The sequence below is a fragment of the Pseudonaja textilis genome, chromosome 6 (assembly GCF_049901715.1).
Source record: "Pseudonaja textilis isolate UNSWEBS1 chromosome 6, rPseTex1.2, whole genome shotgun sequence".
Classification (NCBI taxonomy): domain Eukaryota; kingdom Metazoa; phylum Chordata; class Lepidosauria; order Squamata; family Elapidae; genus Pseudonaja; species Pseudonaja textilis.
This window is the reverse complement of record NC_141995.1, coordinates 35,565,177-35,581,877: the sequence shown is the minus strand read 5'-3', so window position 1 is coordinate 35,581,877 and position 16,701 is coordinate 35,565,177. Positions and strand designations below refer to the sequence as shown.

At 39.1% G+C, this 16,701-nt stretch overlaps 1 protein-coding gene across 4 annotated transcripts in view; it reads right to left on the bottom strand.

The window, feature by feature from the left end:
- The window catches only part of SLC7A2 (solute carrier family 7 member 2), a 43,688-nt gene that overhangs the window by 15,111 nt on the left and 11,876 nt on the right, over positions 1-16,701 (bottom strand). For 2 of the 4 annotated variants that reach the window (XM_026697940.2, XM_087936225.1), the window contains exons 1-6: positions 11,422-11,559; positions 5,407-5,794; positions 3,744-3,899; positions 2,750-2,915; positions 780-916; positions 144-366 (exon numbers count right to left, since the gene is read on the bottom strand). In XM_026697940.2, coding sequence (XP_026553725.1) covers positions 144-366; positions 780-916; positions 2,750-2,915; positions 3,744-3,899; positions 5,407-5,779 — 1,055 coding nt within the window. In that variant the 5' untranslated portion in view covers positions 5,780-5,794; positions 11,422-11,559. Of the gene's footprint in view, positions 1-143; positions 367-779; positions 917-2,749; positions 2,916-3,743; positions 3,900-5,406; positions 5,795-11,421; positions 11,560-16,701 lie in introns of those variants that run through there. The other 2 variants (XM_087936226.1, XM_026697939.2) reach the window with 1 other exon arrangement.

Here is a 16,701-nt window from a genome sequence, read left to right as displayed (position 1 = left end):
AAAACTTACGCTAAACAGCAGGATTTAAAGTAGAAGACATTTTACTATTTACAACTACTCTGCTTTATAATGAACAATTTAAGAAGTCTTATTTTGTCACTCAAATTATTTAATGACAATTGCTTTTTTTTTTCTTATTTTACCTTGTTGATAAAGCACACAGAGATCCAACTGCTACAAGGTATTTCGCTGGGCCCCATCCAACATACTCAAATGCTACGGGGAGAGGACTTTTCTCATCAAGTAAGTAGTATGGCATCATAAGAGTCAAAGCAGCTGAAACTCCAAAATAGGCCAGAAAGCAGACAAGTAGAGATGTTACAATTCCAATAGGAATGGCCCTCTGAGGATTCCTGACCTCTTCCCCTACGAGGAGAAAATAAATGAAACTACAGTGAACATGAAATATGGAAGATATTGCGATTATTCAGATGTATTCAGATGACAAAAGGCCAATAAGAAAGAAACACCTAGAATGTGTACCCAGTACAAGAACAATTATCTAAATCTATTGGAAAACTTATATCTGGTTGCAATGGCTAAATATATTCTTGGTTAAATTTAGCACAGCAATATGCTTATGTATTTGATTTAGAGCACATAATTCAAACATGTTTATTCAAAAGACCCACTGTGGTCGTTTCTACTTTTTAAACTCACTGGCTGACTTTGGGGCAGTCAATCTCTCTCAAGACAACCACAAACAAAGGCTGTTGTGGAGATAAAATGGAGAGCTATCTAACAATTTCTATTAAAACATCACAATTTTAAAAGCTTACCAGTAGTTGCAATGCAATCAAATCCTATGAAGGCATAAAAGCAAGTTGCAGCGCCAGCTAGCGTTCCGGTAAAGCCATATGGCATGAAGCCACCAGCTCCAAATATACTTGTCACATTCTCAGAGGATGATAGATTTCTAAATATACAATTAACAATTTAGAACAATTTTAGATATTTATCACTTACTGTAGTTATCAAACAATCCTAAAGCAATGTAGAATGTAATTATCTTTCCATTTAGTTGTGGCACTATATAGATTGGTGGTGTTAGTCCAGCTATATCATTAGTTTCCTGCCTTCTTCACAGATCTTAAACTCCACTTCATAAGGTAATATATTTGACAAAGATTCATGATAGAAATGAAATATTTGAAGTAGAACACATTATACTATTTACAACTACTCTGGTTTATACATGTAATGAACAAGAAGTCTTATTTTGTCACTCAAATTACTGACAGTTGCTTATTTTTCTTTATTGATAAAGCACCCACAGATTTCTCCTAAATATCAATGCTCACCAAAATAATATTTTTCTATAATCCTGCAAGTTTTCACCATTCCTACCTAGATGGATGTCCACACATTACTGTCAGAAAAGGAATGGCAGATCTGTGGCAGATTTTCCTTTACAGCTGCGATTTTAAGACTTATTTTAAAAAAGAGTCACACTACGAAGCTTAGAATGTATTATAATTTCCAGACTTCTTCCTAGTTTTAGTGATAAAGTAACAAAAAGGAGAAATAGAGACTAGCACTGCTTGTATCTTCCTCAAATAAAGGAGGAAGATCTAAAGTGACTAGTCCCATTTTCTGCCTAGTCTGCAGTCCTAGGTATTTCCCATATCCAGGTTAATATGATTAATATGGTGGTAACTTTAGTCAAAATGTTGCTATGTGAAGAACATGGGAATATAATACATTTCCCTGCCTCTTATTTTTTGTGAGGGATCCCATCTATTAAACTAGAAGCAAAGCACCAAACCAATTTCATTTGGGTAAATTCTGAAATAAGAGATTATGTAAATTTCTGTGTTTATTTTTAAGTTGGGACAGGAAAGTAACATAATTTTAATTATTTAATTATGCCTATGAAACAACCCAGGTTCTGTTATTGTTAAAAATCTTCCTTGGCTCAAGGATGACCCCAGTAACTTCACAGGCATGTCAAGGTAATCTCTTGGCAATTATATGAAAATGATTTGCCACTGCCTTTTTCTGAGACTTTACATTTTCCAACCTAGCCCTCAGCCTTGGGATTTCCTTATAGTTTTCCCACCCAAATCTCAACTTTCTTGGTATTTCAAGATACCCCCAGTCAGCTAGATGCCACCACTTATTCTAGTTTGATAGGAACCATTATCTTTTATTTTATGATTCCCAATTTGTATGAAACAAATTAAAAAATCAACAAAAAAGGAATGTCATCTCTGACTGATTAGAAAAGAAAGAAGAATTAAACCACTGCCTTCCAAAGAAAGTCTGGTCAAAGAAGAAATAATGTTATTGGATTGGATCAGAGCCCACTCCTTGACCCATAACTTCTAATTTATGTGCAATTCCTGTTTTCTGCATTCTCCATCACCAGACATCAAATATGAGAAATAGCATTTTGATAGCCTCCACCCCAGTGGTAGGATTCAAAATTTTTTACTACCAGTTCTGTGGGCTTGGCTTGGTGGGCGTGGTATGGGAAGGATACTGTAAAATCTCCAGTCAGAGGTGGTATTTGCCGGTTCTCCAAACTATTCAAAATTTCCGCTACCAGTTCTCCAGAACTGGTCAGAACCTGCTGAATACCACCTCTGCTCCACCCCATCTTCAGTGTGCCATCTGTATCAGGTGGGAGGCTACATGAGCTAAATTTGGGGTATGGATAGAGGTTCCTAATTCTTAGGATCTGTAAATACTCTCAGAACAGAAAAGATGAGAGAAGGAAAGGGAATATAGAACAAAAAAGCCATATTACTTTATTTCTGCAGTGTAGTTTATCAGAAATTCTTCAGTTCTCTTCCAGTTATTAATGTTGCCTTTCACAAAGCCAGAAATCATAACAAAGAGCAGAACCAAGATGTTAACAGCGGTGAAGACTTTATTTACCCACGCAGATTCTTTTACTCCAAATGATAAAAGTCCTATAAAAGAGATGTTTTAGTCACAAACAAGGTCTCTTAATATTTCTAATACAATTATCACATTTGACCACACATACAATAACACATCTGTCTACATGCACTGCACAATGCAAGCCTCTACTGGGCCTACATCCTCCTTATCCTCCAAGCCAGAAGAACTGTGGAAAAACATATGAAAGCAGGCCACTAATATCATCAGATGCAGATACTACATTATTCACACTGTAGTGTGAGTTTTGAGCTGCAGTGAATACAAATAGACCTTGTTTAAGAACTGTCCTGTTTAATGATCACTCATAATTATGATGGTGATGAAAAAAAAATGACTTTATGACCAATCTTTCCATTATGAACTTTGCAGATCTGTAAAGCAAAGGAATACTGAAGTAAGATCATAAACACAATTGCTGTTTTACTTAGTGACCGCTTTGCTTAACAACCAAGTTGCCAGTCCTAATTGTAGTTGCTAAATGAGGAACCTGTACACAATTATTCCTCTGGTGATTATATGGGGAAACCCCAAATACAGTCATTGACAAATAAAGGGCCCAAAACTGCTCTCACTCTAAAAATGCTACTAAGAGCAAGATTAACCACTTAACTTTTAATTCACAAGAATAATCCAGTTGTAATTATATCTTTGAAATAAGGACTGATTCACAGATTTGCAGCACAATATTAAACTTTTGACTGCAAATACCTGAATCAGATTATATTCTTGTACACCACACTATAACTTTATGTGAATCTAGCATTACATGTAAAACACATTTTTTTCATTTAACAAAGATTATTGTCAAAGTAAAATGAACATTAAAAGTACTGTACCTGCTAAAAGTAATATTAGACAGACTGCAAAAAAATCTGGATATTCTGCTAAACCAGAATAATTCATTCTGAAGTAGGTTCTGAAAAAGTAACCAATTTGTTTTCCAAGAAGTTCATCAAAGGTTCCACTCCACGCTCTTGCAACACTTGAAGTACCTTTGAGGTAAACAACAAAAATGCGATATATTTCTCTTCAATATATATAGAAATAATTTACTTTGTTAGGAAAAGCTGCTTTCGAGTAGATGGGGGCATAAACATAGTCCTTGCTTGCAATTTTTTAAAAGTAATCCTACTTTATAATATATATTCAGATGAATATCAAAGCAACCTTTTTAAAGTCAGAGCATGACTTGACACTGCTGATATATAAGTTTAAATTTGAAATAGGCTGCTTATCTTTAGTATATATACACACAAGCACAACCCATTCTAAGGGATATGTTTTTACAGCATTGTTTCACTTCTCTGATATTTCACTTTAAGTTACATAAGTAGGTATTTTCTAACACATCTCAATTTACTGACTGCTTATTGCAGAAGTAGGGTTAATTCAAACAGGATAGGGTCTTTTTTATCAGTAGAATTATTTTATCAGAAGAACTATCAGGTAACTAATGTGTGCTATTTAAAATAAAAGAGTAATGTTATATGGAAAAACATTTTAGCTTTACTTTAAACTGTATGTATGTATGTATGTATGTATGTATGTATGTATATGAATGACTAACAGAGCAACTGCACGCTATTATGAATGTGTCTTGGATCATATAAAAGCTTCTTGTCCAACAGAATAATAGCAATGTCAAATTAATGTATCTTTAAAAAGAAAAAAGATGAAGCTCTATCTATCTTGGAAGGAGAAAAAAGGGACTGTAACCGCGCTACCAATAATGCAAATGAATGACCCACACCTATTCTAGAATAAATAACTTTAATAACTGACCGAATTAAATAATCATATAATCTATAATTAAAACTGATTGCTGAATTAATGCTTGAGATATGGACCAAGATGAGGAAAAAATTTAATGTATCAGTTTGCAAACCTCCACAATTTATTGATTTTTGTCATACTCTTTGTAAAAGCTTCCCAATGCCCTCTTCAGCATGGCATGTAATACATGAATACTGTTCTTCAAAAAATAATTAGAAAGAACAGTGGTATATTTTACAATCTGCTACTTTTATACTTTAAATTCTACATCCTCAAAATTTGTTGATTCACACGGTGCCTGAAAAATCATATATGTCAAACTTACATGCTATATTCAATTCTATCTTCTAAGAAAGTCAACCTGTTGAATGTATTTGGTTTCTAGGATTTCTACCGGAATTAAAGACCTATATTTGAGTTTGAAGTATCCTCTACTTAGTTCATGAATCATTTCTATGTCATCATCCTAACACATAATGAGTTAAAACCCTTCTCATATTGCAGGTTGCTGCATTCTGTACTATCTTCACCATTGGCAACAGACAGTGAAAGGTCAAATCCATTTCAGACCATGTCTCAACGCTCAGCCTCTACTTCTTTCTCTCTCTGGCTCCCTCAATAGAAGAGAAACAGCAGAGGCTTACTCAAAATAGTCAACAGCAGCAAGATCCAAAGCCAAAAGGCTGTGTTGACTTTCCTTATAAACCTGACAACGTTCAGACATACCTATAACATAGGACAAAATGAGATTCCAGCCAGTGATAAAAGCCCAGATTTCACCAACAGTTACATATGTGTACAGATAGGCTGAGCCAGTCTTTGGGACACGAGCACCAAATTCTGCATAACAAAGTCCGGCCATGACAGAAGCTAGGGCAGCTATGAGGAAAGAAAGTACAATACTAGGTCCAGAATCTGCTTTTGCAACTTCTCCAGCAAGGACATAAACACCAGCACCAAGGGTGCTTCCTACTCCTAAAGCAATAAGATCCACAGTTGATAAACAGCGGCATAGCTTGGAATCTTCAAGACTGTCCCCAGTGACGATTTTTCTCCTCAGCAGGCACCGAGCAAATGACAAGGCTGGACCACCGGTCATGTTGGATGAAAAAGCCTAAAAATGAAAAACAGATGACTGTAAAACAAAGAACCCAAAATATCATCTGCAGATTCACAACCATTTGTACGCAGTGAATCTTGTTCTAACTGACTTAATGGAGGAGGGTATCTGTAAAACCCAAATTTCTGTTAAATCCAAACAAGATTTTATATAAAGTACTTGACATATTTTTGAACATGTTTGAAATGGTGAATAAGGTTTTGCTGTTTGTACAACTATGAACAGAACCATGTAATATAGAGACAGATTTTATCTATTGTGTCCAGAGTGTGCAAAACCAAGACTCATTCAAAGGTTTGATATAGTTAAGAAAAAATACAGTATACACACAACACTAAGAAATAGCACAAAATTAAGGGATTATTCTTACTTTCACTTACTTTCAAACCACTGAAAATGTACATACAGGTGAAACTCGAAAAATTAGAATATCGTGCAAAAGTTCATTTATTTCAGTAATGCAAGTTAAAAGGTGAAACTAATATATGAGATAGACTCATTACTTGCAAAGCAAAATAGTTCAAGCTATGATGTGTCATAATTGTGATGATTATGGCTTACAGCTGATGAAAACCCCAAATCCACAATCTCAGAAAATTAGAATATTACATGCAATCAATAAAACAAGGATTGTACATAGAACAATATTGGATCTCTGAAAAGTATAAGCATGTATATGTACTCATGGGGTTCAGGTCAGGCGAGTTTGCTGGCCAATCAAGCACAGTAATCCCACAGTCATTGAACCAGGTTTTGGTGCTTTTGGCAGTGTGAGCAGGTGCCAAATCCTGCTGGAAAATGAAGTCAGCATCCTGATAAAGCTCATCTGTGGAAGGAAACATGAAGTGCTCCAAAATCTCCTGATAGATCGCTGCGTTGACCCTGGACTTAATGAAGCACAGTGGACCAACACCAGCAGATGACATGGCTCCCCAAATCAACACAGACTGGAAACTTCACACTGGACTTCAAGCATCTTGCAGTGTGTGCCTCTCCATTCTTCCTCTAGACTCTGGATCCTCGGTTTCCAAATGAGATGCAAAAGTTGCTCTCATCAGAAAAGAGGATTTTGGACCACTGAGCAAAAGACCAGGTCTATTTTTCTTTAGACCAGAAGATGCTTCTGACGTTGTTTGTTGTTTAGAAGCGGCTTGACAAGAGGAATATGATATTTGAAGCCCATGTCCAGAATCCATCTGTGTGTGGTGGCTCTTGATGCACCGACTCCAGCCTCAGTCCACTCCTTGTGAAAGTCCCCAACACTTTTGAATGGCCTTTTCCTGACAATCCTCTCCAGGCTGCAGTCATCCCTGCCGCTTGTGCACCTTTTTCTTCCACTTTTCCCTTCCACATAACTTTCTCCTAATGTGCTTTGATACAGCACTTTGGGAACATCCAACTTCTTTTGCAATTACCTTTTGAGGCTTTCCCTCCTTATGGAGGGTGTCAATGATGGTTTTCTGCACAACTGTCAGGTCAGCAGTCTTTCCCATGATTGTGATTCCTACTGAACCCTTTGCAGGTGTTATGGCTTAATTAGCTGATTAGGTGGGACACTTTGAGCCTAGAATATTGCACCTTTTCACAATATTCTAATTTTCTGATATTGTGGATTTGGGGTTTTCATGAACTATAAGCCATAATCATCACAATTATGACACATCATAGCTTGAACTATTTTGCTTTGCATGTAATGAGTCTATCTCATATATTAGGTTCACCTTTTAAGTTGCATTACTGAAATAAATGAACTTTTGCATGATATTCTAATTTTTTGAGTTTCACTTGTAAATTATGATTATGAAATTTCACTAATTGTATTTCATACTACCATGTTGAAGCTTAAGAAGACAACTGATGGATCAGCAGTCAGTCTAATCTCACCTAGTGTAGTTTTTCTAATTCACAACCTTTTCATAAATAGTAATCCACTGTACCTATCCAAGTCTCCCTACAATGTATGCATTTATAGATGCTCCCCAAAGCAGCAGTATGGAAAATGGCTTTAAGATCTGCTTTATTTGCAATTGCATTTGGTGATATGACATTCACAAAGAGAAATGCATCCACAAAAACTTCCTCACTTAGTACGGAAAGAAGAAATATTTATAATCCATAATGCCAAAATGGGCGCGGCTACAGCACCATATTCCAGCCATTACCAACAATTTGATTAGCCATATTCAACAATGTTACAATAATCTGCTCTTTTTCATTATGGGGGTCAAAGAAAAATGTTCTCTATTAAGTCAACATATTCCTGCTTTCATGAGAGTCTTCATGATCTTGCTCCTTTCACTGAAGTGATGAAGGCAGTGATGCACATAAATGTTTTCTGATACACACAGACACAAAGACACACACACACAGCAGCCTCTTTTTCATCATAGTGCGATTGAGAAATCACATACAATTTCTCTATGATTATAGAACATGTGATTCCTTTAGTTGAATACATTTAATTGGGTAGGTAAGTGAGATAAAGTGTATGTCACTATCATAACCTGAAAAGACTGATTCTACCACAAAATGTATAGCTTATGTATTCCTTTCTTTGTTGTTGCTTATTAACACTTCTTATTGCAACTTTACTATCTAAGTATGACTAAAATAAATGTTATCGCGCTTAGTATTATATAATCTACAGTGTAGCTTCTACACAGTTATCACAACAAGCTAAAATTAGAAGGGAACTTTGAGTCACTATTGACTCGTGGCAATTAGTCCATAAAGTTTTCTGGGCAACATCTTCCAAAGTAGTTTGCCACTGTCTTTTTCCTGAGGATGAGACAGATTGGCCAAAGTGGTCTTCCATGCCTAATCTGATTAGAACTTAGATTTCCACCTTTCTAGTCCAGTGTCCTTAAAATGCTTAGCTACGGTTTCTTTTTCCCTAGTATGGAACTCCCAAACATGTAAAATAAATAATGCTGTTGCTTTCCATTTCCAAATCTTAGATCTCTCAAAAATAGCATTTGTAGTAAGGATTTTCTAGCATCCAAAATAAATACTTTAAACCAGGGATCACCAACCTTTTGGGCCTCAGGGACCACCAAACTTATACTTTTAAATCCCAAGGACCACTAATATGATTTTTTTTAAAAGATAATATTTTTTTTATTTTTATATTAAATATAAATATTAAAAATTTATATATATAATATTTATTTAATAATAACAAAATCATAAATGCTTAATCCTAATTGTGGGGCAGAGCAAAGGGAAAGGAGGGGCCTCTCTCATCCTTTGGGAAGAAAGAGGGGCCTGGAGGCTGGGAAGATCTGGATGGGGAGGACCGATTCCCCCTCAAACGGAAGGAAAGCAGATTCCCCCAATCTGGTCTCCTGTCATTTCATATCTCCCAAGTCAGAGGCCACCTCTCCCTCCTTTGTCAGTGTGGCTGCCTGGAGTTGGGGGAGGGAAGGAGGGCCGGGTTGGAAGTGCCGAGGAAGACGGGCTCCTAATAACCAGGCCTCCACACAAGAAGACTCCCCCACCGAGGCTAAGCTCCAGGTTTCTCCTACCGCTTCCAAGCAGAGAAGGGTCCCACCATATGTGGTGGCCGAAGGAGGGGGCGAGCCCAGAAAAGTTCTCGCCTGCACAAACAGGGTGGTTATTAGGAGCCCGTCTTCCTCAGTGCTCTTTTGGTCTGGGCATTTGGTTTCCCCCCACCTCATGCCAAGGGAAAGCCAGCTTCCCTCCTATCCTTCCCCCTGCTCCCTTTCCCCCACTCAATCCCAGTTCAGGACAAAGGAGAGCACTCTGGAAATATGTGTTGGCATTTCCAACATACATTTCTCTGGTGCTCGCCTGCAATTCTTCGCATTCCTCCAGGCCGGCTTGCTGAGGGGGCAGAGCAGCCCTAACATCTCTGCTGCCCCGCCTCCTGGCCCCATCCATCACTGCCTGAGGAAGACACAGGAAAAGAAAGTGAGCAGAAACATAGCTCTTGCTGCGGAGAAAGAGTAGAGATCAGAAGGCACAGGCAACAGAAAGTGGTGCTTTTCAAAGGCGGCAGCGTCCGTCTTCTCTTGCCTGTGCCTTCTTTGATCTCCACTCTTTCGCCTCAGCAAGAGCTATGTTTCTGCTTGTTTTTCCTGTGCTTTCTCTGGGCAGCGATGGCTGGGACCGTGGTGGTGGGGGCAGCAGAGCAGAGCACCAAGGGATGAGAAAAGTGACGCCACCTCATTCTGGACCTCTAAACTGGATGGTGAGTGCAGACTTGCCCACACCACCCCCTCCCACCATCACCAGCCAGTACTTTTCCTGCCCTGGGCCGTCCCTACAGCCCGCGGCCATCGAGGAAGAGCCCAGGCCAGGAGAGGAGAGCTGGAAGGTGCAGGAGTGTCACACAAATGCAAGTAGCGTGGCGCTCCTGCACCTTTTGGCCATCTCCATCACTGCTTCAGCCCACCTGAGCCGCCAGCCCCCCCTTACTGCAACAGCACCATCACCTCCTCCTGGCTGGCGATAGCTGCACTGCTTTTTGCAGGTGTGCACTCGACCGAAGCGTGGGGGGCCAGTGGGTGGGCAGGCCATGTGGACGGCACAGCCATGTGTTCCTGCGGAGCCTGGATTAATTGCTTAAGGGAAAAAAATTTCTCATGAAGCACCAGTGGGCCACGGCCCATTGGTTAGTGACTGCTACTTTAAACTGTAATCTGTAGCATTAATTTCTCAATCTCTCTCTTACTGGGACATATTCTCACCCTTACATTATCTATCCCAAAGGATCCCACTTTCCTGCAGTAAGGAAAGAAACATGAATACAATTGTATAAACACTCTAATAATTCTACATATAACTCTTTGCAAGGGAAGGAAGTTATGATAATGTGACTGTTTTATGACTGAATCAAGGGTGTTACTATAAAATGTGAATGATTAGCAAACAATTCTGTCCTTCCCATAATCCATCATTCTGTTATCTTTTTTTTTTTTAAAGTTAGGCTCTAAGCATTCTCCTTTCCCATACCTTTCAACCTCACCAATCCCAATTTTAAGTTATAGGAGAAAAGCTAGTCTGAATAATTTACTCACAAAATTCATTTATTAAGCTATTGACTTTTTAAACATATTTACAAAATTGTTTGTACATTATAACACATTTATTGACCTTACTAAGTGCTACTATAATATATTGTGTTATTGTAAAAAGAAATTATCTCCAGTTAGTTTCACAGAGGTTAGTAAAATATATTTCCAAGTAAATGTTCTTGGAACTGCAGTCTCCATCATGTCAGTCTCCTACTAATACGTGAACTTAAAATATTCCTTTACAAAATATTGAAAGTAACATTAAAAACACTTAGCAGAACTTTTAAATCATTCCAATAGTATCTTTTTAAAAGTTTAACTGCAGCAAGCTTAGACAAAATGTAACCTACCAGGATTAAAACATTATTATTTTGCTTCTTTTGAATGTTTACATTACTAAAATACTAGAATATTAACATGCTATATGTTACGTTTCTAATCTACATTAATAAGAAAACTTCATTTAAAAAAAACAGATTTGTTAATACAGGCCAGCATTCCACATTCAGTGGGTGAGTGGAAGAGAACCTCCAAGTAAGTATTTTGTTTCAATATAGATTTATTTTGAGCCCAGCCTTTACTTACCTAACAATAATATTCAAGTTCCGTATTTCTCAGGCACAGAGAGTAAAGAAGATGCAGGCTGCAGGAAGATTTTACTTAGACAACTGCCTTTTTTAAAAAATTGAAAGGTTCAGCTTTCTGAAGCTGCTTGACTTCAGGGGGTGGAGAAAAATCAGCTACAGGTGATTGGATAATACAGAGTTTACCCACCTTTTTCCGCAAACAAATAAAAAAAAGTTATGGTATTCATTTATACCATTTAAGAAACCAGACCAGCTTCTTCTCCTGTTTAAAAAGCAAGCTGGACATTTGTTAAATGTATGTCCACAAATAACAGGCTAATGATTTTGTAGGTCTAATATTGATTAAAATTATAATTGATAGAAACACTATGCAAGTCAGTCCAGCCTAGGATTATAATCAAAAGAATGGTTTATATATATTCAGTTGTGCCAACCACGAAGATACATTTTTCATGGGGAGCAATGCAATGCCAAGACACTATCCCTTATGAATCAACACACTAGTAGTAAGAAAAATGTCAACATTAGGATTCAAAAACTACCAAACAAATAATGAGGCTTGATAATTTTCTTCTTTGGCTGATGACCTTAAACTGTCAGGCAAAACCTTGTCAGAGATCTTCTGGCCAACTGGCCAGATGAAATCTTCCCATCCAGTTTGCTAAAGCTATTTCACTTCTACATGGATAGCAAAATGGTTATTTGCAGAAAAGGAAGCTAATTCATTACTCTATCACTAGTTGGTGTCACCAAGAGACAGGATTTTGCTATAGAGTATCAAATCTGTTAATAGAGGCAACTGAGATTGTTACATTGTCACTGATCACTGTTATCCATGGAGACAATGCTGTGGAGTGATGATGACTCTCCATTCATATATATTTTGGAAGTAGTATTTTTGAACTATTGTTGCCATGCTAAATGTATAAGTCAAGGGTCTTCAAACTTGGCAAGTTTAAGACTTGTGGATTTCAACTCCCTGATTCCTGAGCTAACATGACAGGAGGAAGAATTCTGGGAGTTAATCCACAAGTCTTAAAGTTGTCAGGTTTGAAGTCTCCTGGTAAAAGTGGTAGGTATGTATTCCCTTATATGTGGTCAAGAAAAGAAGAGACTTTTTTTCTAGCCCCTAATTGGGTTTTAGCATCCTAAAAGTTGCTGCACTGGGTGCCTGCCATCAGATCCTGCTCTTAGTTCTGATGAGGTATGCCTGAGCGGAAAGATTCAAGTAAGTGGGGAAAGTCAATCTTCCATGCTAAAGAAAGCCACAACCCCGATTATTTTAATGAAACAAAATAAGAAAGAGTTGAGCAGACTTCTCCGGCACTACACATCAGGAAAGGTATGCATCAAATATTCAGGAATGACTGTATATGTGTTCCATGTGTATTTCTGCAAATGTAATAGGGGGCACTCAAACAGCAAAGCACAGGACAGGAAGTCAGATCAATATGCAGGATATGAATCTCCAAACAATGCACACCGCTAGGATGTTGACAAGTCTGCAGCCATCCACAACCTATACTTATCCAGTAATCCTTTTGCAGTGTAGGTATGCAGCGATGTCTCACCCAATATTAAACAGACCCTGCTTACCCTTAATGCAGATAATCTGGAAATTTTCTTCTCTTCCCCCCCAATCCAATATAGGTTTCTACACTACCTTTTATGATCAGTAAAATGGAGATACTTAAATGAGAAACTTATTGTATTAATGTATATAATAAATAAAGGCAATAATAGTTATTATTTATATAGACCTAGGTCACAAAAACACCCCAATTTTCAGGAAGAGCCCCCAAAACTTCATCTGAGTGCTATAAATTCATTAAACTAGGACCCAGACAGCATCTCCAAGTAAATATTGGAAAATATAAGCCTTAAGCAGGTGGTTGGACTAGAAGACTCAGAGATCCCCTCCAGCCCTGTGATTTTATGTTCTATGACTTTAACTTGTGCATTTTACTCAGAGGTAAATCCCACTAACCACATTGAGTTTACTCTCAGGAAAATGATGTAGGATCACAGCTTTTCAGAGCAATTCAATACATGGTGTCCCTTCAACAGTTCTGTAGTTTACCTAAGCAAATGATCTATTAACTAGGTATTTACTTTTAGGCAGTACAAAGTAAATAGCCTTTCCAGTGGACAAAGTTGTTAAATGACTTCAGATCACAAGGCAAACTCACTACTGCACATACACTATCAAAATGTTCCATTGCAGTCATGTTTATCTTGGGAGCAGCAAAATAGCATCTGTTGTTTTTGCCCCTTCATTAAGATTAAATCCTGGGACAATTATTATTATTCACATTTTTATCCCAACATATTTCCAATGTAGCGTAGCATAGCATTTCATTCCAGCATGCTTTCCATTCAATACAGATTCTTCTATTATTTTATATGTCTTCTATTGTAATACATTTATGTTCTTAGTTATCTTGAGTATAGTTTTGCAGGAAGATATTACATATATTACACATATATTATGCAAAACATAGTTTATACAAAACTGCTGTCATTTCTAGGGACCCAGATAGCTAACAAACATACCTGGAATTAATCCTTATATATTTTAATTGAAGAGAGTTGCTTACAGGGAAATCTTGGGTATTTTCTTTGAATACAACTGGATTTAATTAAGTAGGTATGTACAAATATTCATCGCTCATTTATATGTCTGCCCTTTTTAACCAAATAACTCTGGCAGCTAACAAAACATGCACATAAAATAATGTAATATAGAAACCATAAAGCAATACACAATTCAAAATAATTGAGGATCCTCATGATGTCTCACAGCACTGAACAAAACATACATACCAGGCTTCCCTAATATCCTGGCCTCAATGCCTGAGGGAAAAACCAGATCTTCAAGGCTTCCCAGATGGCCAACAGGATTAGGAATATACAGGACTCAAGGTTGTTCCAAAGGCAGGTGCCATGAGAGAGAAGGCATCCTTCTGGGTCACACTAGAACAGCGGCCCCCAATCTTTTGGGTGCCAGGAACCGCTTCCATGGAGACAGGTTTTTCCACGAATGCGAGGGAGTGTGGTTTCATATGCTACCTGCATCCTGTGGATGGGGCTTCGCATATTTGCGCCAACCAGTTTCTGGCATGCCGGTTGGGGACCCCTGCACTAGATAATTGTTTTATTTTGCATTATGTAGAGACTGAGAATAAGATAAGGAAGATGTGACATTGATACTAAAACTAATTCTTACTATTTCCATACTGGAAGTTTCAAGCTAGATTTCCATAGCACTCCAACAGTTTGATTTTCAGGGCCAAATTGACTTCCTCCTCCTCCTCCTACAGTCATTCCTTTTCCAACCCTCACTTAGTATGAGACAATTATGTCTACCCAGGATTTGTGCTAGTTTGGGTCTGTGTGAGCTCCACTAAGACCAACAGAATTTTATTAAGTATTAACTGCTTTTGACAGCTAATAAAGAGGGCTTTGCCTTAGCGTTTTGGGCAAAAATAGAGATTTTTGCCTAGGGAGTCAGAACTGAAAGGAAATATCATTGGATGATCTGAACCAATGCCAAATCTATAGCACGTAATTTTTATAGAAATTCTACTTTTAGTAATAATGTATTAAACCTGTATGCCACCTAACTCTCAACAACTCTGAAATTCTGCAAACTTTCACTTTTAAACATATGTTTGCAATGTAACACTGTTGATAAACACAAGGGACGGCAACTGATTGGACAACTGAAAAGAATTTGGGGAAAATGTCACAAACACTCTCCCAAAACAGACTTGCTTATTTATATAATTGCAATGGTAAACACATAAGCATATGATCCCTGGCCCATTTAGTCTTACAGACTGTTCTTATAATGGCCAATCAACTACACAAGAACAGCCACCAGTCTTCCAAGAATGTCCAGGAGTGTCTGCAACAGGAGTGGATGGACTGATGCATGTGGGGAGGGAGGGTAGCACGCGGGAGATCATGGCATCGGAGCCCTTCCCAGGTGTTCCCTGCCCTGCGAGGGGGGTGGGGGGAAAGGAACCGCTGAAGTGGTGCTGGGTGGTGGGAATCTGATATCCGGAAGCTGACGAGCCATGTGTTGGCAGGGAGGTGGAACAATCCTGCAGTCTCCCTAGCAAACCCGTGTTGTGGCTTCTGTCTCCTGCTTCAGCGCATTGAGGAGGCTGAGCAGCAGTAGGAAGAGTGCAGACCTCCTGAGCTGCAGGAAGCAGCTGCCATCGATGCCCTCAGGTGAAGATGTTGCAAGGGGGAGGTTCAATCCCCTCTTCCTCCTCGCCAGAAGCGCTCACATGCCCAGCGGGAAGGAGAAGACTTGGCAGGTGCCAGAGGGGCGGTGAGCGCTTTGCATCTGAGTGCTTCTGTCGAGGAGGAAGAAAAGCTCCTGAAGGGGGGTTGAGCTTCCCCCTCACAACATCTTCACCTGAGGGCATCACTGGCAGCCGCTTGACCTCCTCAAAGGTTCCTTTCCCCCCACCCCCTTGCAGGCCAGGGAACACCTGGGAAGGGCTCTGATGCCGCGCTCTCCCATGCGTATCAGTCTATCTGCTGCCAGTATCACCCCGTTGCCCCACCTCCCCGCCAGCCATCTGATCTTCAGCAAGGGCTTGTCAGACTCTGGACATCAGATTCTCACCACCTAGCACCAGTTCAGAGGTTTCTTTCCCCCCACTCCCACCCCCGGGGATGGGGGGGGGAAGAGAGAGAGAAAGAGGGAGGGAAAGAGAGAAAGAGGGAGAAAGGGAGAAAGGGAGAAAGAGAGGGGGAAGGGAGGGAAAGAGAGAGAGAGGGAAAGAGAGAGAAAGAGAGAGTAAGGAAGGGAAAGAGAGAGCGAGAAAGAGAGAAAGAGAGAAAAGGAGAAAGAGGGAGGAAGGAAAAGAGAGCGGGAAAAGGGAAAGAGGGAGAAAGGGGGGAGAGAGAGAAAGAGAAAGGGGGAGAAAGGAAGAAAAAGAGGGAAGGGAGGGAGAGAGAAAAAGTTGAGAGATCCCGGTGTTTTGTTTTCTGTGGGAAACAGGTTCAAATGACTCTGAGTAGTTGAAGTTTCAGAAACAGGCAGTCAAGCTAAGTGCCTGAAGGACCCCATCCTGTCAGTGGGAGTCCAGGAGCTTCAGCGATAGCATGATAGATTCATATTAGTGGTCCGCAGGGTTTAAAATTATGAATGTGGTGGTCCCTGAGGTCCAAAAGGTTGGCGACCCCTGCCTTAGAAGGTTTCCATAGCTGCTTTGAAAGCTTTCCTCGCTTCTCTGAGCCTGGCTGCAATAAAGACTTCCCT